Here is a 24,672-nt window from a genome sequence, read left to right as displayed (position 1 = left end):
CACTTTTCGTAGGGCTTCTGAGAAGAGGCGGCCTTTCTGCCCAAGTCTGGAAGGATGACTGACTTTAGCGTGCAGAGAAAAGGCAGCATTTCAGGCAGAGGGTGTGGCGAGCGTCGCGTGTGTGTCAGGTGGCTGGTAACGAGGGTCATTCCTTCCCCACAGTCCTGGAGAAGGAAGCGCAAGGTCAGGGTCCTGGGCGGCTTGATTCCTCGTGAGAACCCTTTTCCCACTTGGCAGATGGCTGTCACCGTGTCCTCACAGCTCCAGCTGTCCCACTATGGGGCCACACCCTCATGGTCTCCTCTGAACCTCGTGGCCTCCCAGAGGCCCCACCTCCAAGTGCCATCACACTGGGGCCCACAGCTCCAGCCTGTGCATCCCGAGCGACACATACAGTCGGCCCCTAACACCTTCTGATACTTGTGGCCGTGGGAGGGAGAGAAGCTGTGGAAAAAAGCCTTTTCTACCAGTTATCGGGTGCCGAGTGCAGAATTCTGAGAGGGCAGGGACCCTGTTCACCCACTCTGGTCTGGGGATGTAACTGTGGTGCCTGTCCCACCCCAGTCCGAGATGCCATGGATGACAAGAAGCTAGACCACACGGTCTTTCAAATAATGGTAAAAAGGAAACCATTTATTCAATCTAAACAGAGAATGAACAGCATTTATAGTTGCCCACATTTTGGCGTCTTTTAGGAGAAAAATATGGATTGACTTTTTTGTTGTTAAAAATAAACTTTAAAAGCTTAAGTAAAGATAAAGACATGCCCAAATAGGGTATGACATGATACTAACAGGAAAAAAAAAAAAAGAAAATGAATCATAAGTTGAAATTAATATAGACTGCCTTGGTGCATACACACTTCATACATTAGACACACAGATTTATTTTTTAATGCTTAAAATATTTTATGTTTTCTGCTTGCTTCCAATCGAGGGAGAGTATATTGAGTTCCCTTTTTATCAGGTAGATTTGAAGTCAGAACAGCTGTTTTTTGTCACACAGTGACAGACAGGAGGGTCCCAGCTGTTTCTGCCTCCCTAACAGTGGGTGACCAGGTAGAGTGGCAGGGACTGCCAGGTTCCTTGAGCAAAGGCAAGAGTTAGCACAGAAGGGGTCTGCTGAGAGACAGGGTCCAGGAGCTGAACGGGGTGGGGTGACTTAGGGACTCCGCTGGGCACACTCGCAGGGCCCGGTGCTCTGCAGGGCACACCGCGCAAAGGAGGCTGTGGCACCTGCGGAGGCGTGGCCTCGGTTAACCGGAGCCGGTGCAGGAGTGCCCGGAGGTCTCCTCCGGAGGTGATTCTTCTCTTTGAAAGTTCGTGTAACTGAAACATTATCTTTCCAGGAGGGAGAGAGAGAGGGAGGGGGGAGGACAGGCGGGAGGAAGGTCGCACTGGAATTTTCGTTGCACCGAGCAGACATTACTTAGATAGATACGGTAACAGGAAATACAGCTTAATCCTCCACCAGTTGTGCTTGGGAAGCCGGACAGACCGGGAAGGCAGCTCTCAGAACCCCGCTGTAATCCCCACGGAAGAAGCGCCGCCCAGATGGCGTTTGCGGAGATTACTGCCTGGTAATCGTCCTTGTCCCGCAGGGTTAGGTCGGCCCTGGTGTGCTGCGGACAGCGGACTGGTTTTGAACCAGTAAAGCGCGGTGGCTCGTCGTCTGCCAGTGTCTGGCGTGGGCTCGTGCTGAGCGTCCACCTGTGCCCTCATGGAGCCCAGCCTCCTTTGTTGACCCAGGGGAGCGCCCTCCGGGCCAGGTTGTTCCTTGTTGACCCAAGGGCACGGCAGGTGGCGAGGGCTGTCACACAGGCCTTATCACACACACCTGCCTGTCCTGAGGGTGGGAAGGCGCCCAGGAGGAGGCACCTGGGCAGGGAGCCGCCTCTCCTCTCCACCCCAGGCTCGATTTCTTCAGCGAGGCCGCATGGCAGGCATGGAAGGTGACATGGCCAGCGAGGCACTGGACTGAGGACCCCGGGCGGCCGTCACGCCATGCGCCCGGCACCTGTCGGGAATGGACTCTCGGGAGATGGAACTCTACGAGGACTACCAGTCCCCATTTGATTTTGACGCCGGAGTGAATAAAAAGTACCTGTACCTGTCTCCCAGTGGGAACCCGTCTCCCCCCGGATCCCCGACGACACTGCAGAAATTTGGTAACTACGTGTTTCTAAAAGTTAGGTTTGTTATCATCAAACCTGGACGCCGCGCGGGGTTGGCCTGGCTTTAAAATGATTCGTGTCGAGGTGGACCGGAGTGTTGGGGGGCCGGTTCAGCAAGGCTTTTGTGGATTTCAAACAGATTGAAAGATGGCTTATCAAATATGTAGCATGTATGTGCGTATACGATGGGGACTCGGATTTTAAAGGTGGTGTTGCTTATTTGCGTGTTCGCATTCTTCTGATCACTTTGAGTTCACTGAGCTGATAAATAGGAAAAAAAAGCGGGGGCGGGGATCTTAAGGCCTTTGTTTCCGGTCAGTTATGTAATTTACAAAGAGCCTTAAGCGAGGGCAGCAGTGACGACCTTCCCAGGCCTGCTGGTGGAGGGGGTCTTGGGTTTTACTGCGGATTGGTCAGAGCGACTGCAGAGCGCCCAGGCCGGAGGGTGTTTAAGCGGGCGGCTCGGAGTGGCTGTCTCTTTGGTCAGCCCGTCATGTGTGCCGGCTCGAGGATGTTTGCAGGCCAGGAGCTGCTGTCGGGAGGACCTGGGTTTGCACAAGGCTGGAAGCAGCCGCAGCCACCATCCCGGCCAACACTTGGAGACGGTTAAATGACCTCGCCTGTGACTTGCCAGAGGAGGAAGCAGCTTTTCCTAGAAGTGAGTTTTTTCCTTATTAATGAAGAATAGGTCCCAGTTTGCTCTTTGTAAGCTTAAAAAGTAGGAAGTTTATCATTAAAAAAAAAAACCCCACCATGGGAAAGGGCACAGCATGGAACCTGGTTACTGGTATTGGCTGCGGGCTTATGACTCCTCTCGTGGATTGTTTGCAGTCGGGGTGTAGTTTTGATTTCCAGGAAGGGGATGCATTGGAAATAGCAGGTTAGAGCTGGTCTCTAGAAGTTGGGGGCTGGTAGGCCGCAGCTAGGTGTCTGCTGGGGTGGTCGGAGTGCAGGGAGGCCCTGGCCTTTGCTGTCCTTTCCCTGCCTCTGGGGCCACCTCGGACCTCTGTCGTGGCGTGGATCTTCCTCTGTACCTGGTCCCTAAGAGGACGACGTCCTCCATCCTGACTCTAAATCCTGTGTGCAGGAAAAGCTTCAAGAACAACACGCACAGTAGGTGAGTTGGAGCTCAACGACAGAGTGAAGCCCAAGTGACAAGGGGCCACGGAAGCCAGGGCCACACTTACCTGACCCCAGGGAGAGCTTGGCGATCAGCACGCGCGGGCTCGGGGTCCTGGGAGGGCTTCTGGGGCTCGTTTCAGACCTCGTGCCCTCCCCTCTCGTCCGCGATTCACCTCTCCCCTTCCCAGTTCCTAGTATCAGCCTGCGGGAGCCTGGGCTCTGGGATTGAAAACAATGATAAAAGAACAGGCGAACAACAAAAACCACACGCTGGCCCCCATCGTGCTCACATGCAGGAGTTCGCTTTAATTGAAAAAAAAAAGTGGGGGGGGGTGCGGGGAAGAGCAGTAGAACAAACAGAAACCACCGCACGGGGATCCTCCATATGGAAGTGAAAGTGGGGATCCCCATGCAGATATTCAGTAATGGCGCCCTGGTCCCTGGCACCCCTCGGCACGAGAAGCCTGCCAGTCTGTGTGACCACCAGGCACGAGGTGCATCTGCAATGGCCGCTGTGTCTTCTGTGTGCTCACTCTCCTCGTGTTCCTCTGTCGGAGCTCTCGGGACAGAAGACACTATATAAATTTATTTAAAAGTTCCCGTGGCTTTTGGCCAGTATGCATCTTCTTGATCAGCAGGCGAGCAGTGTGCAGCAAAAGACCGACGTTAGAAGGAATCCTTCTCAGACAGTTCGGGAACACTGACCTGAAACACACATTCTTCGATATTTACCCAAAGCGCCATCGTGGGGCCCATGAAGAAACAATGACATTCGATTCATGAGCAGAACGGTCCTAAGAGGCCGTGTGAGTGGCGGACAGATGACGGCCCGTGGCTAGAACAGAACGAGGTCTTTGTTTAGGAGCCTTTAAACCCTTCTGGTGCCACCAAGCACGTTCAGAAACGCCTCAGGCTTCTTGACACACGGCCCTCGTCGGGGCACGTACCGACGCCTTCCCATGTGCCATGCTCTCTGATGTTTTGTGCTGACCCATTCGTCCTTCTCAGAATGCCCATTGGTGCTGTGGAAAGGGTTCCACCGCTCCCAGTTCGAAAAACACCGATTTCTAGTCAGTTCCAGACTCTGGATTATAAGCTCCGTTAGGCATGTCAGTCTTTTGTGCTTTTCCCCAGGACCTGGAATAGTGCTTGGCGTCTGTGGCTCTATATTTGGTGCATGATGGATGGATGGATGGATGAATAGATGGGTGGGTGGATGGATGGATAGATGAATGAAAAGGAACTGACAAGGACTAGCCCCCGAACCTCGAAGCTCAGTAGGCCGAAGGTGGGACTGGTCCTTCTGTCTCAGTTCTCAAGCCAGTGGGTGGTTGTGTTTTCTTTGTTTTTTTTTGGTTTTTTTTTTAGATCACACTATTTCGGCCTTTCTGGTGCCGGATATTGTAGGACAGGTTCATCATTCGAGGCGTAACCTTTCCTTTGGTCAAGCGTTTTTCTGCGGGGCAGCTGTTGGTTCTTCACATGCTGTGAGAACCTGAACGTCTCACCCCGTGTCTGCAGCAGGCGGTCGGCACAGGTGTTTCAAAGGACAGTGCCAGGTGTCCTTTGGGGCGTTTTCTCTTCCGTCACGTGATCACCTACAAGGGTAGCCTCCCAACCAGTATTTACATAGACTCGCTCCTCCTCTTAAGAATTTTCTGGTGTACAGACGGATGCAGGCCTGGTTTATAAAAAACCGTGGGTTAGTTCTCGTGATTTCAGGAAGTAGGAGCCGTTTAAAAAGCTGACCTTTTAGTTTTGTCACATTGAAACTCTGAGAACGCTGAAAAAACGAAGCTGAAATCCCTTAGCTCTGAGTCCTCCTCATTCCGTTTTATTACCCTTTTTGATTTCCACTGTGTCGTTCTCACTTCTTTTTAGGGAAGTGGCGGTCACTTCTCGAAAGTCTTTCATGACTATAGAGGTCATTAAGTAGCCAACGTATCTGTGGTTTACTAAGTAAAAAGCAGAGCAGAATTAAAGAAACGTAGGCCCTCCTTATTCCTAGAGAGGACATTTAAGGATGGAGGTGACTTCCGCTCTGGGGATCCCCCGTCTCTCCATGGCTGACCTTTCACCTCTCTGGAGCACGCCCAGCCGGTGGTTGGGGTCGCCAGCCCCTTCCCCACTCCGCTCAGTGCTGCCTGCCTCCCCTCCACAGCCCCGACGCTGCCAGTGGTCTCCTGGGTTCCTGGGTCTCCTCCAAACGGAGAGTGTCGGGTTCCCTCAGCTTTCTTGTTGCCTCGACTACAATTACTTGACCTATTTTTCTCTCCCGCGCTCATTACTCTCACCTCAGGCAAATCTGGGAAAATTACGGCCTCAAGAAATAACTAAGTTTTCATGGCTCGGCTACTGAATCTCTTGCTTCTGGAGCTAATACGTGTCAGACAGATGTTCCTGTACATCCGTGATTTTCAACCTGGGGCAGTTTCACCCCACTCCGGGCATTCGGCCCCTTCACGAGCTGTCGTTGGGATGATTTTGGTGGTCACAGCCGGGTGGGGAAGGCACTGCTCCTGCATGAGTGGGTGGACGCCACGTGGGAGGACGCACGGGACAGCCCCCCCACAGAGCACCGGCTCAAAGTGTGCGTCATGCTGTGGTTGAGAAACCCTGTCTTAAGGAAGTCGTCTATTTTCAGTCACTTTGGTGTGGGGACCTCCACATAGCCCTCCTGCCGCTCCTGGGATTTTGTGATATTTGGGAACACGGAGCACGGAGGGCGGGAGCTCTGAAGGCAGGCTCGTCGGGGGGAAATGCCTTTATCTCACGATCTTTTTTCTGACATTACCACTAAAGATATTTCGAACTATATGTTTTATCTTTCTCTGTGTGTCTCTACGTTTGAAAAAGAGGGCCCGTATTTCCTCTCGATTGTGCTTAAATAAAACACTCCTTAGAGGCTAAAGTTTCTCATTCCTACTGTGGTCTTAACGCTGTCGTTGCCTCTTTGAAGACTTTGTGAGAAAGGTGGATACAGTTTTATTTTCCAGGAAAGCTTCTAAGGCTTGATTATAACTCCAACGAATCAGTCTTCCCTAGCCCCTGGCTTTCCTCGGGGACGGCCGATGTCATATTTGTCCCGTAAGATCTTCCGTGCCCCACCTGGACCACCGCGGTGCAGGTGACTGTATACACTCCTCCGTGACGTGGAGGTAGGTGACCTGCTCTGAACGTAATAAACTTCAGAAGGCGTATGGGACAGAAGTAGCATTGCTTTAGAAAAGCGACATTTTATATATTTCTAAATAGACCTTCGAAGGTGAAAGCAGCAAAGCGAGAATAAATCTTCCCCAAACAAAGCTCGGGCATATGAGCCGGTGGGGGGGTAGGTGGGTGGGTGGGGTGCTGGGGGGTCGTGGGGCTCTCCATCTTTGCCTCCAGCTCGCTGCGCACCCCCTGCGATTCGCGTATTCAGAGAGCGTGGCCGAGCACCTGTGTGCCAGGTGCAACGCAGCAGGTGCTGTACCTGGCTAAAGATGCAGGGTGCAGCCCAGCGCGGAGGCCGGGTGTGGCCCAGCCTCGTGGGCTCTGTTCTGAGCGCCGCCGACATCGCACGCAGGGTTCTCGGCCCGGAGCAGGGCCCGGCCGACGGGGCCCGGGAAACCTCCATGCCCGGCAGGGACTTCGCGTGGAGCGATGGAGACGAATGGGCCTTGGAAATGGGGCGGGGCTTCAGAAAGAGACGGTGACTTGCGCAAAGACAGAAAAGGGGCGTGCGCTTTGGAAGGAGATGGCGGAGATGGTTATACGACCCCGCGAAGGTGACCAACGCCGTCGCGTCGTTCCCTGAAAAGCGGTGGAGATGGCGAGTTTTGTTCTATGGTTTACCACTGTAAAAAAATTAAATGGGCAAAAAGTAGATGGTTTTATTTTATTTTTTGAGTCAGTTCCTTAAAAAAGAAACCACAAAAGCATGTCCCGGGGGGCGAGGCCGGTAGCAGGAGGTGGGCGGCCGGGTTCCAGAGGGGGCGGCAGAGAGTGAGCTGTATGGGGAGGTGGCGGCCACCCAAGGCTTTACCGCGAGGGACGGCCCTGGTCACGGTCAGGCTTGGAAGCTCACTCTGGTGGCAGGGGAGTGAATGGACCAGAGGGGACGGGGACCCTCAGAGAGCTTTAGGGGCAGGAGTCGAAACCAGAGCCACTGAGAGCCGGAACTAAGGCAGGGAGGTGGCTTTGCAGGTGGGGTGCGTTGTGGACCCCTGGGAGAGTGAGGGCAGCCACGTCTCAGGAGAAAGCCAGGCAGGGCGGGTGGGGGCACCAGAGGGGCTGAGAGGGTCAGGCTGGGTCTGTGCGCCACTGGGCGCCTCCGGGGTGTCAGACGGGATCATGACCCAGAGCTGCCCTCATTGGAGGGGGTGGAGGCGGGCAGGGCGGGCAGGTGCCACATGACAGGTGTTGAGGTGCCATGGAAAGCGGAAGTGGGCCTGCGAGCCGGGCTTCCGGTGGAGGGGAGAGGGGTTACTGGGGTGCCTCGTAGGGCATGGAGAAGTGGGGGTGAGGATGAACCCCTGTGGGACATCTAATCTGCCTGCTCTTTGTGTTCATTATTCTTTAAAACGTTATTATAAAAGCCCAAGGGCCAAGTGGCATTGCCTTTTTTTTTCTTTTCTTTCTTTTTTTTTTTAGCAGGTAATAGGTTTGGGACTCAGAGTTGTAACCAAGTGCCACAAACCACAGACACTTCTTACACCTCCATCCAGAGGTTGGAAGTCCCAGATCAAGGTGTCGGCAGGGCCATGCGCCTCTGCCGCCCGGAGGGAGGTCTGTCCTCGACCCTTCCTACCTCCTGGCGGTTGCTGGTGACCCTGGAGCTTTCTCGGCTTATGGCTGTGCCGCTTTAGTCTCTGTCCCGTCGTTACGTGGCGTTCTCCGAGTCACCGTTTCTCGGTATCGTTACGTGATGTGCTCCTCCCTGGGTCTCTGTGTTTAAGTGTCCTTCTTCCTCGAAGGACTCTAATCTAATGCGATGTCGTCGGAAACTTGATCATATCTGCAAAGACCCCTTTGGGAAGCCCCGGGGGTTAGGAAGTTGAATGTATCCTTTTGGGGGGACACACGTGAACCCACAATGCCATCGAATTTCAAAGCTCATGATTGGCTCTTTCAATTCTTTATACAAAAAAAAATCTGCCCACAGTTTCCTCATTTTTATACAATGAAGTGTGTTTGAATTAAATGATGCAAAATTCTTTTCGGACCTAAAATTGTATGACGATGGCAAAAAAAGTTTTTGGTTATAAAAACTGATGGTTATAGAACGTCTTGAGGGACCGTTGTTCTTAATTGGGTGAAAGGTCAAAATGAAGAAGTGACAGGAACACAGTGCCTTTGGGGCGGCTGCTCCCACGTGGGGGGGCACGGGCTGCACCCACAGCACCCAGAGTGCTCACCAGACCTCCAGTCTCGGCTTCGTTGTCATCGTAGGTTCAAAATTTGTATCAAAAAGGTTTTGCTTCCTTCCCTGGTTGACATTTTTGGGAGTGTGTGGCAAATAGGTGGCTTTGCATGGGAACGCCAAGAGAAACTTAGTTCGAATAGACCCGTAACCAATAAATCAGTTCAAATAACACATTTGTTAACGTTTGCTCTGTTCTCTGCCCTGAGCGGAAGGACAGGGGTGTGACATCAGGACCGCGTGGTCCGGAGGTGGAGAGTGCTCAGGACAGAAACCTCACGTTCTTCCTCGTGTCCTCCACGTCACTCACTCATCACGTTTCCATGGAAGCCAGACCCTGAGAACTTCATCGCCTCTAGTCACTAACGAGTCCCCTGAAGTCGAAGGATCGCATTTGATCAGAGTCCCCTGAAGTCGAAGGATCGCATTTGATCAGTCTGAGACGTCACAGATTTTAAGAGGTTCCATTGTTTTGTGTTTCATTAAGGGGGAAAAAATGGTTTCAAGATAAACTAGAAAAGTGCTGTATTTCCACCCAAGATTTTAATTTTACGTCCATTCACATTCTTTTAGATTTATTCAGATATATACGTTGACCACTCCTGTGCATACTTTTTAAAGAAAAATAAAGTTTTTCAGCAACATCTTCACATGCATTGTCTAAATTACCTGAGTTGTCTTTCAACTAGGAGTACCTACGTCTGTTTTATCTGTTTATTTAATAAATCACAAAACGTCTGTGATGCAGCCTTTCTTAGGAGAGAGGTCTGAGGGACGAAGCGACCGATGCCCATTGTGCCAGGGCTGAAGCAGGAGGCACAGGTGACAACCAGCGGCACCATCAAGGACCACCCGCCTGGCTGGTTGTCCGACGCATCTCGAGTCCCGGATGTGAAATGTCAAAGAAAAAACTGTGTCTTAGGATTGATGGGACGGCCCTCCTGGCCTCCCCATCTTCTCCATCGCCCCTGGGCAGGGGGCCTCTCTCCTGGCACCCCACCTAGTGGCCTGTCTGTGGGCTCCAGGCTCTCCCCCGCCCCTCTAAGACTCTCCAGGGGTATCTCATGCGTGGAACTGAAGGCAGGTGGAGACCCGCTGTCACTGCTAGAAGAATTAGAGAGTGGCTCGGATGTTAATAACACGACAGAATGAATCATCACCACCAGATCCAGTCACCTGGGCCCGATCATGGCGCCTGTGACTGAAGCCAGGGAGTGCCGTGTGTCCCACGCCCTCAGGGGATCGGGCCTCTGCCCTCTGCCTTCAGCTCCTCTGCGATTCACCCTCTGTCCTCGCTGCTCCCTGGAACTTCTCTAAGAAAAAAGAGTGTGTGCGGGAGCAGGCGTTTAGGGTCAGAAGGACCTGCGTTTGAATCTCACCTGTGTGACTGCACACGTCACTAACCGCGGAGGGCCTCGCTTTTCTGACAGAAATAAACACCACTCCTCATCCGGTGTCGGTGAGGCTTCTGTTTTTTGTTTTTATCTTTTAGGAGATCACAAGTAAATCTCCCCTGCGGACGGGTGGATTCGACCTCAGTAAATATTAGTCCTATTCTGTTTCCCTTTTCCATCTTTTGAAAACAGTTTTCGGTCAGATTCTGAGGAGGGACGTTAAAATTAATAATCGAATAATATTTTTTGGCTACAGTTTTAAGTATCCCCGAAATGAAAGTGTTGTCTCTCAGCTTTCATGTCGTGAGTGAGAAGTTGACATCTTTCCTCCCAGAGCCAGACTCCACCTCTGCAGTAGATGAACACGGGAGCAGGTGACTGACGCCCAGAAAGGTCTGCGGGGCACAGTTCGGATGCCCGGGCCTGGGGAAGCTGTCCGTTTGGACAAGATGGAGCAGTTGCTCTTGACCTAGACCCCCGGGTTCATTTACCTGGTACAGAGTCTCATTTATGTTGCTTCTAGATATCTTCCCGAGTCTGACCTTCAGCCCCTCCTCTTTGTTTGCGCTCCAGAAATCAGTGCCTTGAAGCATATGCTTTCAGACCAAACCGGTTTGTCTCGTTTCGAAATCCTAACTGTGTTTTCGGGCTGCTTAACTTCTGTACTCTTCAGCTTCCTCACCTGTCGGGAGTCGTGGTGACCCCCACCTGACAGACGTGTTGCACGTGAGCGATGCAGCGTACGTGGACCACTGAGCTCCAGGATGGGTATAAGTAGACACTCTGGAGGTGGCTGTGGTTATTACTGTTTTTCCTAAGCCATGACATGGTTTGCTGGGGATTTCAGTATCTACCATTCTGTTCTTCCTGTGCTGTATTTTCCAATTTTTCCCCTCCAGTTGATTATCCTAAATCAAACCTCACCTTTAAATTATGATGTCGATGATTTGCTGCCACCTGCAGGCTAATATGGAAAAAACAGAACATGTGCTATGCTTTGATTCTGTCCATCTCGGGGTCATTGTGGAGGTCCCGAGGCCATCTGTGGGCACCCCTGTGATTCCCCTTTTCTGAGACATTTATTTTCCACAGTAATCTAAATACTCAAAAAGCTTTAGAATCCCCTTAGATTCTTTTTGGAATCAGGCAGCTATGCATAAAGCATTATTAGTAATCAGATATTGCATTTTTCTTCTTAAGTAGATTTGCAAAATAGTGTTTATTAAAAAGCATGAAAGAGTCTGTTATTTGAGGCATGGTTCGGCACCTGAGTTTTGTTGCAGTGGTGGTGTTTTGGCGGGAAGGTCCTGTTCTACTTGGAGAGCCTGAGATTTGAACAAAAGATTAAAAATAAAGAATGTTTATAAGGCACTGTCTTACGGTCCTTCCTGTGTAGCCTGTATAATTGCTACATTTATACATTATAATTTTGTGATTGTCTCCCACACTCAGTCTCATACTCCTCACATAACCTGGCGTCGGGGGAGAAATTTGCAAGCACACGTGGGCTCTCCTCAGTGGTTTCCGATAGTACCTAGTACAGCCCCTTGTCCACGGTTTGACTGGGCTGGCGTTGGAGCCCAAGGCGCAGTGCCAGACAGCAGGTGACAGATCCAGCACAGCCTGTGTGCTAAACTATGAGGTTGAATTTTGTCCTGAAAACAGCTTGGGGACCACTAAAGGATTTTCGGCTGCGGGGGGAAGAGGGGGTGACGTGATCGGATTTCTGTCATAGAAATATCACTCGGGCAGTCTGTTCTGTTCGAAGCTACTTCAGAGGGCACGGGCAGAAGCAAGTCCTGTTTGGGCTTCACCACCGCTGACTGTACCTGCCACGTGTCGTCTCTGCAGTGGAAGAGAATCCTCTTCTGTTTGCCACTCCAGCCTGTGGTTTCATATTGTGCTATGTGTGTTGTTTTAATGCCTTTAACGATTTCGTAGACACCTTTCAGGCAGGCACTGTTTCGGTACTGTTATGCTAGTAATTATCGTTATTAAGAATATTGATTGCCATCATGCAGTTAACATATAATAGACTACGTACCCGTCGTCTTGGGCCTTTCATGCTGGCCACAGCGCTGGCTGCTTGTTGAGCAGCGTGATTATTCTTCCTTCTTCCTCTCTGCCTGGGTGTTAAGTCTGTCATCTGCCGCCTGGCATCTTGCTTTGGGCAGGTGGCACATAGCTGCTGCGGCTGAACTAGCATTTCTCAGAAATGGACGTGGGGGTGGGGAACAGCCGCGGTGGCGGTCATGCTCACTGGCATCTTCCCCTGGTCCCCTACATAAAAGCATCTGCTACTACGGGAGACTGGGAGCACACAGACCCGTGACGTGGCATGGGTGGCAGCACCGTGACCAGGCTAAGAAGCTCTTGCCTCAGGTGTAGGGTTTGGGGAGGGGGGCACCTAGAAGCTCGGTGATCAAGATAAAAATATGTTAATCTCATTTTCAAAAATTAAAAGCAGTGTAAGAAAATCTATGATGAGCAAAATACTAAAATTTTAAATAAAGGCAAGATCAGGAGCGGTGCTGTGCAAAGCCACTTTGGAGCCCGTGGCCAAAGGGCAGAGTAGCAGGACTGAGCCTGCCTGGTTAAAATGCTGGTATTCTGATCATCACAGATCCTTTAAATTAACTTTGATTTTGACAAACTGTTGCGTTAAAATAGTAAAAGAATTCACATCGAGAGTTTGGGTGGCCCCTGAAATCTTGCACCCGGGGTGTGGGGCTTGCTGGCCTCGCCCCGGCCCCGTGCATGGCTGGGTGAGCAGGAAATGGCCTGTGAGGTCGGTCTCCAGTAACGTGGAAAGCCTACGTGGGCATAGGGCACGTCTCTGAATATGCGCATTGGAATTTTTTAAGGGTATTTGGATGAAACATATATGTGGATTTAGAAAGGAGGGGGGAAGGTGTCTCTCGCATCTATTAACTCATGGAAAGAAACAATAAACTTCCTTTAGGCGTTGCATTTGCTCAGGGGTTCTCCCACAAGGAGGTCGTTAGCCATTGGGTTTGATGCCCAGGGGAATGGGGGGCAAAGGGAGGGAGCTGAAGACACTTACGGCCCCGCCCCCCCGCCCCCAAGTGAACTGCTGCTCATGCTGATTGATTGACTGGCTCAGCATTTAAGGCCTTGCCGAGATCCCACGGCTGGTCTCAACTCTCCTGCTTTGCAGGGACTGTACAGTGACCGTGGACGTGAGGGAGCTGAGAGAATGTGGTGGTTTCTAAATTCAGAGTTTGGCAGAAGCTGAGCCGGTGGATTTTAGTGGTTCGCTCAGGCTTTGCTGTGGTCCTTACGGGGACCCAGGTCACTGGAAGGTGCAGAAGGATGATGCAGGGATCCGACCTCGCTGGCTCGACTCTGGCCGGGGCAGTGGCGGATTTAACCGAGCTTTTGTAATGTTGACTTTTTTTTCTTTTTAATTCCCAACAAGATCCGCTGGGAACAGACCCAGTACCCGAGGCAGGTGAAGATGTTGCCGCCGCGATCAGTGCCCCCGAGACCCTGTCAGAGGAGGAGCAGGAGGAGCTAAGGAGAGAACTTGCAAAGGTACAGGAGCATTTTTTCTGGAATTCCCTGTGGTGCACTTAAAATATATCATCGTCTGTGTTTCTGTGCGGTAATGTCTTACAGTCACCTTTGAACACACACTCTTCCTCTCGAAATCGACCATTTTAAAGTGTACAGGTCAGTGCGTGGCATTTAGCACATTCATAATGTCATGTAACTGTCACCTCGTCCCGAAACATCTCCAGCACCCCCCGCGGAGACCCGTGCTCGTTAAGCCGGCACCCCCCCGCCGGCACCCGCCTCTCCCTGGGCCCCGGGGTGCCAACAGCTCATCTGCTCTCTGTCACTATGAGTTCGCCTGTTCTGGATATGTCACATAAATAGAATCACACAACACGTGACCTTTTGTGTCTGGCTTTGTGCATGTCGCGTCATGTTTCCGAAGACTGTAGCGTGTCTTGGCACCTCGCCGCTCTCCACGGCTACTCCACTGTGTGTATCCACCGTGTTTCGCCAGCCGCTCACCCGTCGGTGGACACCTGCCTCGTTTCTTTTGACTGGTGCGGACACTGAGTGACGTTTGTGTAAAAGTACTTGTTTCAGTACCGATTTTCAGTCCCTTTGGCTGCGTTCCCAGACGCGGGATGGCTGTGTCCTCGTGCGGTCATTCCCTGTTTCACTTTCTGGGGAACCAGCAAGCCGTTTCCCACGGCAGGGACACCATTTCACACGCCCGTCTGCAGGTCCCACATCCTCGCCAGGATTTCTTTTCTGGCTTTTTGATTATAACTGTTCCAGTGAGTGCGAAATGAAATCTTGTGGTTTTGATTCGTCTTTCCCTAATGACCAGTGGTGTTGAGCATCTTTTCATGTGCTTATTAGCCATTCGTATACCTTCTTTGGAGAAATATCTATTCAAGTCCTTTGCCCGGTTTCTTTAAAATTGCTTTTTTTGTTTTTTTGGGGTTGTTTTTGGTGTATATGTAGTTGAGATATAAGAGCTCTTGATGTGATTTGCAAGTGTAAGATTTGCAAATGTTTTTTCCATTCCATACGCTGTCTTTTCTCTTTCTTCATAGTGCCTTCATGCATACAAGTTTCACATTTTGATGCAGTCCAGTTTATTTTTTCTTTGGTTATTTGTGCTCTTGACGTTATATCTAGAACCCATTTCCAAAACCCAGGTCATAGACTTACCTCCATGTTTTCATCTAAGACGTCTATCTCCTATATTTAAGTCTTTGATCCATTTTTGAGTTAATTTTTTATACGCTTTGTGGTAGGGGTTCACCTTCATTCTTTTGCATGTGAACGTTTAGTTTTCCCAGCACCACTTGTTGAAGAAACTATCCTTGTCAGAAATCAGCTGGCCATAGATGTAAGGGTTAATTTCTGGGCTCTCAGTTCTGTGACGGTCACCTGCGCGTCTGCCCTCACGAGAGTGCTATGACTGTCTTCATTGCTACAGCTTTGCAGTAAGTTTTTGAAATTGGCAAGTTTGAGTTCTTCACCTTTTTCTTATTTTTCAAAATTGTTTAGGGTCCCCGAAGTTCCATATGAATTTTAGTCTTCGTTTCCACCCACCCACCCACACACAAATGCCTTCGGAGTTTTGATAGGGCTTTTATTGGGTCCGTGGATTGATTTGGGGGAGTATTGCCATCTTAACCATATTAAGTCTTCCAGTCTATGAACATAGAATGTCTTTCCATTTATTTAGGTCTTCTTTAATTTCTTTTAGCAACATTTTGAGTTTTTCGTGTATGTCTTATACTTCCTTAGTTACGTTTATTCCTAAGTATTTTATTCAGTCTGACGTGATTATAAATGGAATCTTCTTCATTTACTTTTTAGACTTTTTTTATTGATATTATACAGAAATACAGCTACATTTGCATGTAAATCTTCTATCCTGCAGTTTTGCTAAATTTATTAGCTCTAATAGATTGTGGATTATTTCGAATTTTCTATGTATGAAAACTTGTCATCTGCAGTTAAAGATAATTTTACTCTTCCTTTTCATTTTAGATGTCTTTTATTTCGTTTTCTTGCCTACCGCTCTGGCTAAAACCTCCAGGAATGTGTTGAGTAGCAGTGGTAAAGGTGGGCATCCACATCTTTTCCGACTCGGGGGGAAAAGCTCTCTCTTTCGCCACTGAATACGACGTGCGCTGTCAGCTTTTTATAAACGCACTTATTCACATCGAGGAAGTTTCCTTCTAGCCCAAATGTGTTCCGCGTTTTTATCACAAAAGAGTGTTGGATTTTGTCAAATGCTTTCCTGCGGTGTTAAGATAATCACGTGCTTTTCTCTGTATCGAATCGATGCGGTGTACTACGTGGGTTGATTTTCGTAGATCGCATCACCCTTGCCTTCGAAGACAAAGCCCACCTGGTCGTGCAATGCAGGGACACCTCGTTTTATCCCACTTCATGATTTTTATTTATACATACGCTTCACAGACGTTGCGTTATTTTACAAATTGAAGGCGTGAGACTCTGTGCCCGCGAAAATATTGGGACTCGCTTTATTGCGGCGGTCTGGAACCAAACCCGCAGAGTCGCTGAGGTGAACCTCTGTAGCCCTTTTTCGATCTGCTGGATTCCATTTGCCAGGATCTTCTTGAATATTTTCGCATTTATATTCATGAGAGAAATCGGCCTGCAGGTTTCGTTCCTTGTCTCATCTTTGTCCAATTTTTGAATCAAGGTAACGACTGGCCTTTTAGGATGAGTTAGAAGTATTTCATCTTCTCCTGTTTGTGGAAGAGTCCAAGAAGGATTGGCATTAACTTTTCTTTCAATATTTGGTAAAATTCACCACTGAAGCCATCTGGTCTTAGACTTTTCTTTCTTGAGAGATTTTCAGTTACTGATTTAATCTCTTCACGTGCAGGTCTGTTCAGATTTTCTTTTCGTTCTTGAGTCACTTTTGATAATTTGTGTGTTTTTAGGAAGTTCTTCGTTTCCTCCAGGTTATCTAGAGTGTTGGCATTCAGTTGTTTATAGTATTCTCTCATAATCCTTTTTACGGCTGTGAGGTCAGTAGTAGTCCTGCCGCTTTCATTTCTGATTTTAGTTATTTGCATCTTCTCTCTTATTTTTTCTGTCTAGCTAAAGATTTGTCAGTTTTGTTGATATTTTTAAAGTTTTTGGTTTCCTTGATTTCTCTATTGATTTTCTATTCTCTCTTTTTTTTTTAATCTTCACTCTTATCTTTATTATACCCTTCCTTCTGTTAGCTTTGGGTTTAATTTGCTTCCTTTTTCTAGTTCCTTAAGGTGTAATAGTAGGTTATTGACTTGAGATGTTTCTTTTTTTTAAATGTGGGCATTTGCAGCTGTAAACTTCCCTGCGGGCACCACGTTCGCTGCATCCCATGCGTCTTAATATGTTGTGTTTTTGTTCTCATTTGTCTCAAAGTATTTTTTAATTTCTTTTGTAATTTCTTCCTTAACCATTGGTAGTTTAAGGATATGCTGTTGAATTTTCATATATTTTGAATTTCCCAGTTTTCCTTTCGTTTCTGATTTCTAGTTTTCTTCCACCGTGGTTGGAGAAGATACTGTACATGATTTTAAATTTATCGAAACTTGATTTTTTTTTTTTTGTCTGGAATATGCTTTATTCTGGAGAATGCTCCGTGTACATTAGAGAAGAACGTGTATTCTGCTTTTTGGGGGTGAAGTGTTCTATATCTGTCTGTTAGATCTAGTTGGTTATAGTGTTGTTCCAGTCCTCTGTTTCCTTATTGACTTTTTATCTGTTTGCTTTCTCCACTTCTTTACATAAGGTTTTATAAAGAAGGTGGGGATATGTTGGATAAGGCAGATTGGTGATAAACTCTATAAGGAGAATAAGAATTAAAAATATGGAATATTTAATGCACACCTAAGAGAAAAAAATTTTTTTCTACAGGTTATATGTTTATTGCAGAAACATAAAATATACTGAAGAAAATTAAAAATATCTATAGTGTGAAAGTTTTATATGATCAGTTTCTGGACTTTTAAAATAATAATACAATTATATAATTTCTTAAAATAAAATATTTTTCAATTAAAATAAAATTTTTTTTTCAGCCAAACCCTTTATTTTATTTTTATATTATATTTATTGGGGGTAGGTATCATTGGTTTAAAACATTACATACATTTATAGGCTTTTTCAATGTCTGTATTCCTACAAATATTCCTATATTTTAAGAAAACATTAGAATACACATTTACACAACTTTCCCCACTTAATACTTAATTTCAAAAACATTTTTATGTCATAATCTTTTGCACCTTCATTTTTAATTGTCGCATAGCCCATTTTTAATTGCTGCAAGCTCGTTTTCAATTAATGAACATATCGTTTGTAAACACTTAGATTGCTTCCATGTTTTGCTTTGGGAACAGTATTTTGATGGTAATACTTGCATGTAATCATGCGCTTCTTTAATTAGCTCTTTCGGAAAAATTCGTAGGAGCAGTGTCCCCATCCAGTGGTTGTTAAGGCATCCCGTGGACACTAGCAAGGCCAAAAGCTACCCAGAAGGTTCCTCACAGTGCGTGAGAGAGCCGTGTTTCTCAAACCTTGCCAGCTCTCAGCGATACTTCATTAACAATAATGTTTTAAAAACGGTAGTAGCACCTGACGTCTACAGAACTGCTTCCGGGAGGTGGGCACTAGGCTGAGGTCCTTGCGTGCGTCGGCTCGGTCATCGTCACAGCTGTGCTACGAGGCGGTTGCCACTGCTGTGATTATCGGAGGAGGGAACGTAGGTTCCAGTCTCTAAACGGATCATGTGCTTTCATTTAACAAGCGAAGTTATCCGGTGTGTGATGTGGGAAACTTTTCTCTCGTTTTGTGGTTTTCCTTTTCACTTTCTCTGATAGTTCCCCTTGAAGTACAGAAATTTTTAATTTTGATGAAGTCGAGCTTATCTGTGTTTCCTTTGGTGACTTGTAAGAAACCCTTGCCTGACTCGTGATCGTGAAGGTTGAGGTCGCACGTATACACACAGTGCTGAGTCTCCTGTCAGGCCTCTGTGGACTTGGACACACGTGTGCTTGCCTACCCTTTTATTTCTGTGGTAGCCGTGCTTTCTCAGAATTGACCCAGATGTTTACAGATACTCCATGAGATATGGCAGATATGCTGTTACTTTTCCTCATGGTTATGATATAATAATAATAGTGTATAGTAATGATAATTATATAGAATAAAAATCGCATTGAAAGTAAAGGATAGTTTTTCATTTGGCAAGGTTTTATATCAGAGTCACTCCTTGAAATCGTTTTAGAAACTTAACAGATGGAGATAAAAACATCCCCCTGCTTATTATTTTTTACCCCTTTTTCAGGTATAATTTACATGCTATCAAATTCAGGGTCAGATTTTGTGCACGTTTGATGGGGGATGGGGGATGGAGAGTCGTTTGATCTGGTACACAAATATGAGTTTTTTTGCGAGCTTTCAGGAATAAATGTCCAGCTGGGAATGAGAACCAGAGATCAGGAGAGGACATGTTAGAATAATTCGAGTGTTATCTGTGTAGTTTCCAGCTGTACGTCCCCATGAGACAGCTGTGTAAGGGTGTGTAGGGCCAGGAGAGAAGGCTGAGGACCACTCAAGACGGAAACACACGGCAGAGAAAAGAGCTCTGCGGGAGACGTCAGCACGTCACCAGTTTTCTTAACAACATACGTATGTTATTTTTAAAGAGACAGGTAAAGGAATAGAAGCGTTTTTAAATGACTAGAAACTATTCTTGAGCGCAGTTTGGCACTCATAATCTTAACCTACCGGGCGACCGTGCTGTGTTCTTACCCCATCCTCTCCCTCACAGGTAGAAGAAGAGATCCAGACTCTCTCTCAGGTGTTGGCAGCTAAAGAGAAGCATCTAGCGGAGATCAAGCGCAAACTCGGCATCAATTCGCTGCAGGAACTGAAACAGAACATCGCCAGAGGCTGGCAAGACGTGACCGCGATGCCTGCGTACGTGCCCTCGGTCATACGTCTCTCCAGAGTGTAAAGGGTGCTTGGGCTCTTCCTGTCTGGGGAGGGGAATGGGATAGAAACAGGATGAGGACACTTCTGCGACTTTTCCTTGTACCACACAGGGGACTCCCCGCCCCAGTTCTCAAGTGGATCTGCCCCTCTCTGTCTTCTAGACAGTGCTGGGCAATGGAACGAAAAGCAGCCTCCCAGGAGTCGAAGAAACAAAATTTAAGTTCCCGAAATGTTACGTATCGCCTGGCCAGATATGTACACGTGTCACCCGACAGAGCGCGTGTGAGATAGCCTGGAGGAGGGACAGGGCCGGATAAGTTTCGGGGTCACAGACCTCCCGGCAGGTGGAAGCAGGCTCTGTCCGTAGCGTACGATGCTCGGTTGCCATCTCCGGTGCGTGCCGGTGGCAGAGGCTCACCCCTTAATCTTCTTGTCGTTTTGGTCACAGAGCTTTTGACGTGACATTGTCAAAAAGGATACGTTTTTGTTTCCCGCACGCTTCCAGTAACAGATTCCAAACTCTGTTCTCTGTCGTGCATCCAGTCCCGTCTGCCGAGCTGGTGGCCAGCAGCGGTGGGGCTGACTGCGCCCTTTCGTGACAGGGCTACGGTGCCCTCCCCTTTGGTCCACACGAGTAGGCAGTGGGGACACATGTGGGGAACTGTTCTTGGACCGGACCACCATGAACCGTATTTGTTTTTAATATCGAACTTGAAAGGGTGAGAAAACACGCCCGAGCACTCCTTTCTGCAACGTGAGGCTCTTAACCTCTCGTGTTGTTTTTGTTTTTCCGTTCGCTCGTCCCTGGGGAGATGAGAAGAGAGAGGTGGCAAATCATAGCTTTGTGTCACAGCAGACCCTACACTCAGTTTAAGTATCGTACCTTTCACGTCCTCTGCGGAGAGTCCACAAGTCTTTTTTTGGTAGTTGTGCAGGCATGCAAGATTGAAAAGGAAACTCTTTATGCTCATAAATTCGTTTGGATAATGAAGTCTTGCTCCGGCCCCTTTTTAGGAGATAAGCTTGTAGGAGGCATGTGAGGAATTTGATTTCATTTTTGTGTAGCTCGGCTCAGGTGGAACAGGCAGCAAGACAGGGTATCATTTCTTTCAGCCTCTGGTTCGTTTTCCTTTGCTCCCTGTCTGTTTTCAGCCCTTCCCTTGATTTATTTGGCCGTGCCTTCTCGGCCTGTCTCTTTCCAGCTGACCCAGCACCACAGAAGATGGTGCCCGAATTGATGGTTAAGGATAAGATGATGTGATGCTGAGCTGATGGTTGCGAAGTGTTTTAGAATGTTCTAGAAAAAAAAAAAATGGCTAGCTTACTTTTCTTCGCTCTGTTTTCATAATTTAATATAGATACAAGAAGACGTCTGAAACCTTGTCTCAGGCCGGACAGAAGGCTTCAGCTGCTTTCGCGTCCGTGGGATCAGTCATCACCAAAAAGCTGGAAGACGTAAAGTATGTCCTCACTTTTCCTTTTCAGTGAAGTAGCCGGGGCAAATTACCATGCGCTGTGGCTGCCTTTGTCTCCTGACTCTGGTTCTGGGTGATGCTGGATTCTGTTCCTTCAAACCGGGACTGAAGTGTTGCCACAGTTCTTCCAGACATAGCCACCTAACTTTTAGGCGTAGTATTCAAAAGAGATCGTTTTATGAATACGTTTAAGATTGTTGAAAAATTCTGGTTGTGAACTTTTGTCCTCGGAGTCGTTGCTGGGCATCCAGGGTAAGTATGTCTGTCGTGATTGCAAGTTCGTGGTCGTGGGCCGAGCCTTGTGTCTCACTGGGGACCAGTTCAGGGGTGCTGAAGGGCACGCCGGGCCTGAGACCTGCCTTCCCCTCTGGGCGGTGTGTTTCCCACCGCATCGTGCTTTCACCATGCTGCTCACTTGGGCACTGATTGTCGCTAATTTGCAAACATGTCTACCTTCCTGCTTAGGCCCAGATCTTGATTTTGAGCCGTTGCCTTTTATTTTGCGTTTATCGTTTGGATGAGTCTGCAGAATTTCTCCCGGCCATTTTGGTGCAACCGCTTCACTGTGCCTTCGTGTGCCCCCCACCCCACCCCACCTGTGGATTGGGACTGTGCCGAAAGTGACAGACGTCGTGTGAATTTGCTGTGTTTCTTTTGGCATGAAAGATTTGTGCTTAGAACACAAAACCCTCAGATTGCATGACTTCGTGTTTTTCGTCTGTGGGGAAAGTAGATTTTACAACCAGAATTTTGGGGGCTGAACAAGTTTGGCGACCAGTGGGTTAGACTGGACGGGCCGTCATCGTTCTAAGCGTGATGTCCTAAGCGTAGCCTTCTCGAGCCCCGTCGACGATGATATACCCACCTCTCAGGTGCTCTCTTTCCGTCCAAGCTGACTCGATCGTGTAGCACTTCAGAGTCCGGTTAAAACCTTGCACAACCGTTAAGAAGTAGGCGATTTCATCCTTAGATTCACCAGCACGTCCCTTCTGTTTTAATGCTGACCCTGGCTTCTCGCAGACTGCACGGGCTGTCACACTCCTTTAGGTAAGGAGCGTTTGAGCCGTCACCGCAGAATTGCACTTGTCTGAGACAAGCGCGCCTCCCTCGAGTATGGTGCCACCGCGGGTGACCGCATTTGTCCCTTATGTAATGTCCTTGCGTTTGGAATATTTTTTTCCTCTAACACTATTCCTGTTTTTTAAGGGAGGGTTTCTTGTATACCATGGGTGATGGGGAAATTAAAAGAAGAAGAATTCGGCACTGGTTCAAAGGGATATGGGAATGATTTCGACTTTTTTTTTTTTTTAACTTATTTATTTGATTCAAAGAAGCAGCCCCATGGCGTGCAAGATCCCTCCCTTTGCGTGTCTGACTTCGTGTGTGTTTGGCGCGCTCGTTTCTTCTGTGCTCTGGCGAGGACGGGCTGTTCGCCTGCGTCCCGTGATGTGGGCGCAGTGTTCTGCGTGTGTGCTGCTTCCACACGCAGCTTTCCGTCTTATATAGGTTTTTCGTGAGAAAATATATGTAAGATGAAATAGACTAGTACTCTGCCCTTTTTAGCGCCTGTTTTACTAGCTCAGAGATTTTACTATTTATTATTTCTTTACACTAGTTATATTCTTGAACTACGCACACAAGGAAACGTCATGGCAGCAAAAGGAAAAGCAGAGTCTATCAGGCCAATTAGAAAGCACGTGAAGATGTCAGCGCAAACCGTGCCTTCCAGAAGGAGTCTCATGATGTGGGGCCAGCCTCTCCTCTCCCCTAAACGGACCGTGCACCCAACGAGCAGTCGGGGGGGATGAAGGTGGGGGCGGGTCTTCAGAACGTCAGCAGGAAGGACAGTGTAGAAGTCGCCATCTCTGTCCAGTCACGCTCATTGTCTTCTCAAACGGTCCCTCGTGTGATCTAGCCGTCGGTCTTCTTAAGGAAGCGGGCAGGTGCTTATAGCTGAGGCTCTAAGGGATGCTCACGCTAGAGGTCAGAGAAAATCACAGAGTAAATACACTCTACCTGTCGAACTGCTTAAAGCTAAAATTGTGCTTAAAAAATCAAGAAGTCAGTGATAGGAGGTGAGTCTGTACCTTCGGTGTTTTATTAAAAAGGGCCTTAGTGCTCCAGTCGGCTAAACCGAGGGCCGGTCCGAGGGACATCGCCGCCAGCCAGGCTGGCCCTTGTTCACAGTCACCTTAAGATCTTCGAGTGGAGGAGGAAGGAAGTGGGCAGTGGAAGCAAGTTAGGAACGCCAGAGCCCGCTGACACCTGGTTAGATGTGACATAAAGATACAGGGATAGGTAGGTGCCGTTGAGGGATGACGGGGCCACCGCGAACTGCTGTCCCTTCTCTGTCCCTTCAAAAGGATTAAGCAAATGGACACAAGGTGGCGACGTGTGTGCATCTTATGGATTCGATGGAAAAGCCTTGAGTTTCGCTACTCTATTGTGGGCCCTTGTGTAGCCACTTTTTCATTTCGTTTAAGAAGTATGACTGAGATTATACTCTACACCATTCTCAGTCCGGTTTTTAATGAATAATATATTGCATACCGATATGTGGAAGTTAAAGTAAGGCCTTTGATGAAAACTTGGGAGTGAGAGCAGTAGATTCTCTTTTGCAAGCTAAGTTTTATAATTAATTCTAACCTATTAAAAGTTGGGAAAAGTCATTTAAAAAACAATTTCTAGGCCAAAAATTTGATGGTGATCTGATTGAGTGTGTTCACATAAAATAGAAAATATAGGAAAACATCTATAATAGGAAACCCGTGTAAAGAAAACCACATCTTCTAGACCAGTGAGTCACGGAGGCAGACACCGGCCACGTGTCCCCAAGAGCTGCCAGGGAAAGGGGCCGGGACATAGATTTTGAGTGTTTGACTCCAGCAGGCGCTCTCCTCCCATGGGCCGGTTGCCGGGGGCCCCTCCTGCCGTGTGTTCACGGGGTCTTCGTCCCGTTGATCCCCCTTCGCTCAGCGTCCACGCGTACCCAGCAGGCGCGTGGCAGCGATGTCACTGTGCTGGGAGCTGCGGCTCTTTTGCTGACTTGAATTGTTAGACTCAGCCACGGTTTTTGGATTTATTTTACGTTGCCAGTTAAGCAGTTAGCGCTTGGTATTTAGATATCTTGTCTTACGCCTCGCGTGGGTGTGAGGAGGAGGACCGCGGAGAGGCCTGGTTTTGGTGCCCTTGGCATGAGGGTCTGCCACAGCAAGGCCAGGGCCCGGATGTGGGACAGAGTGATGGGAATTACTCTGGGAGGCCCTCTGGGGACAGCCAGCGTTCCCCCAGGAGCTGTGTTCATGTCCCCCCCGATCCTGCTTGCTTACTTTGTACGCATGGATGGCCAGCATTGACTCGTGCTTTAACTTTTCAAGAGAAACTTTAGAAGGGCCTTCTCATTTCACTGGGCGATTTTAGTGTTATTAATAGCATTCTCTAATAATTCGGTAGCCTCGTTAGTCAAGTATGTTTTTATATATTTAAGAGGAAGTGCTAATTGACTTTGCTTTTATTTCCAAAGGACATTCTTCCTTTTCACATGTGTGTTTCTTCATATAAACCCCTAGATGTTTTTATTTGTGCGGCACT

The 24,672-nt window shown here is 48.2% G+C and overlaps 1 protein-coding gene across 8 annotated transcripts in view; it reads left to right on the top strand.

Annotated features, from left to right (window-relative positions):
* Positions 1-24,672, top strand: part of LOC120585532 (hairy/enhancer-of-split related with YRPW motif protein 1) — a 217,759-nt gene that overhangs the window by 34,750 nt on the left and 158,337 nt on the right. For 4 of the 8 annotated variants that reach the window (XM_039841933.1, XM_039841931.1, XM_039841934.1 and 1 more), the window contains exons 2-4: positions 13,530-13,645; positions 19,443-19,591; positions 20,965-21,066. In XM_039841933.1, coding sequence (XP_039697867.1) covers positions 13,530-13,645; positions 19,443-19,591; positions 20,965-21,066 — 367 coding nt within the window. Of the gene's footprint in view, positions 1-1,920; positions 2,168-13,529; positions 13,646-19,442; positions 19,592-20,964; positions 21,067-24,672 lie in introns of those variants that run through there. The other 4 variants (XM_039841930.1, XM_039841929.1, XM_039841927.1 and 1 more) reach the window with 3 other exon arrangements.

The sequence above is a fragment of the Pteropus medius genome, unplaced genomic scaffold (genome assembly GCF_902729225.1).
Source record: "Pteropus medius unplaced genomic scaffold, Ma_sr-lr_union100, whole genome shotgun sequence".
Taxonomy (NCBI): Eukaryota; Metazoa; Chordata; class Mammalia; order Chiroptera; family Pteropodidae; genus Pteropus; species Pteropus medius.
Note: the sequence above shows the minus strand (reverse complement) of the source record. Positions and strands in the feature narration are given on the sequence as shown.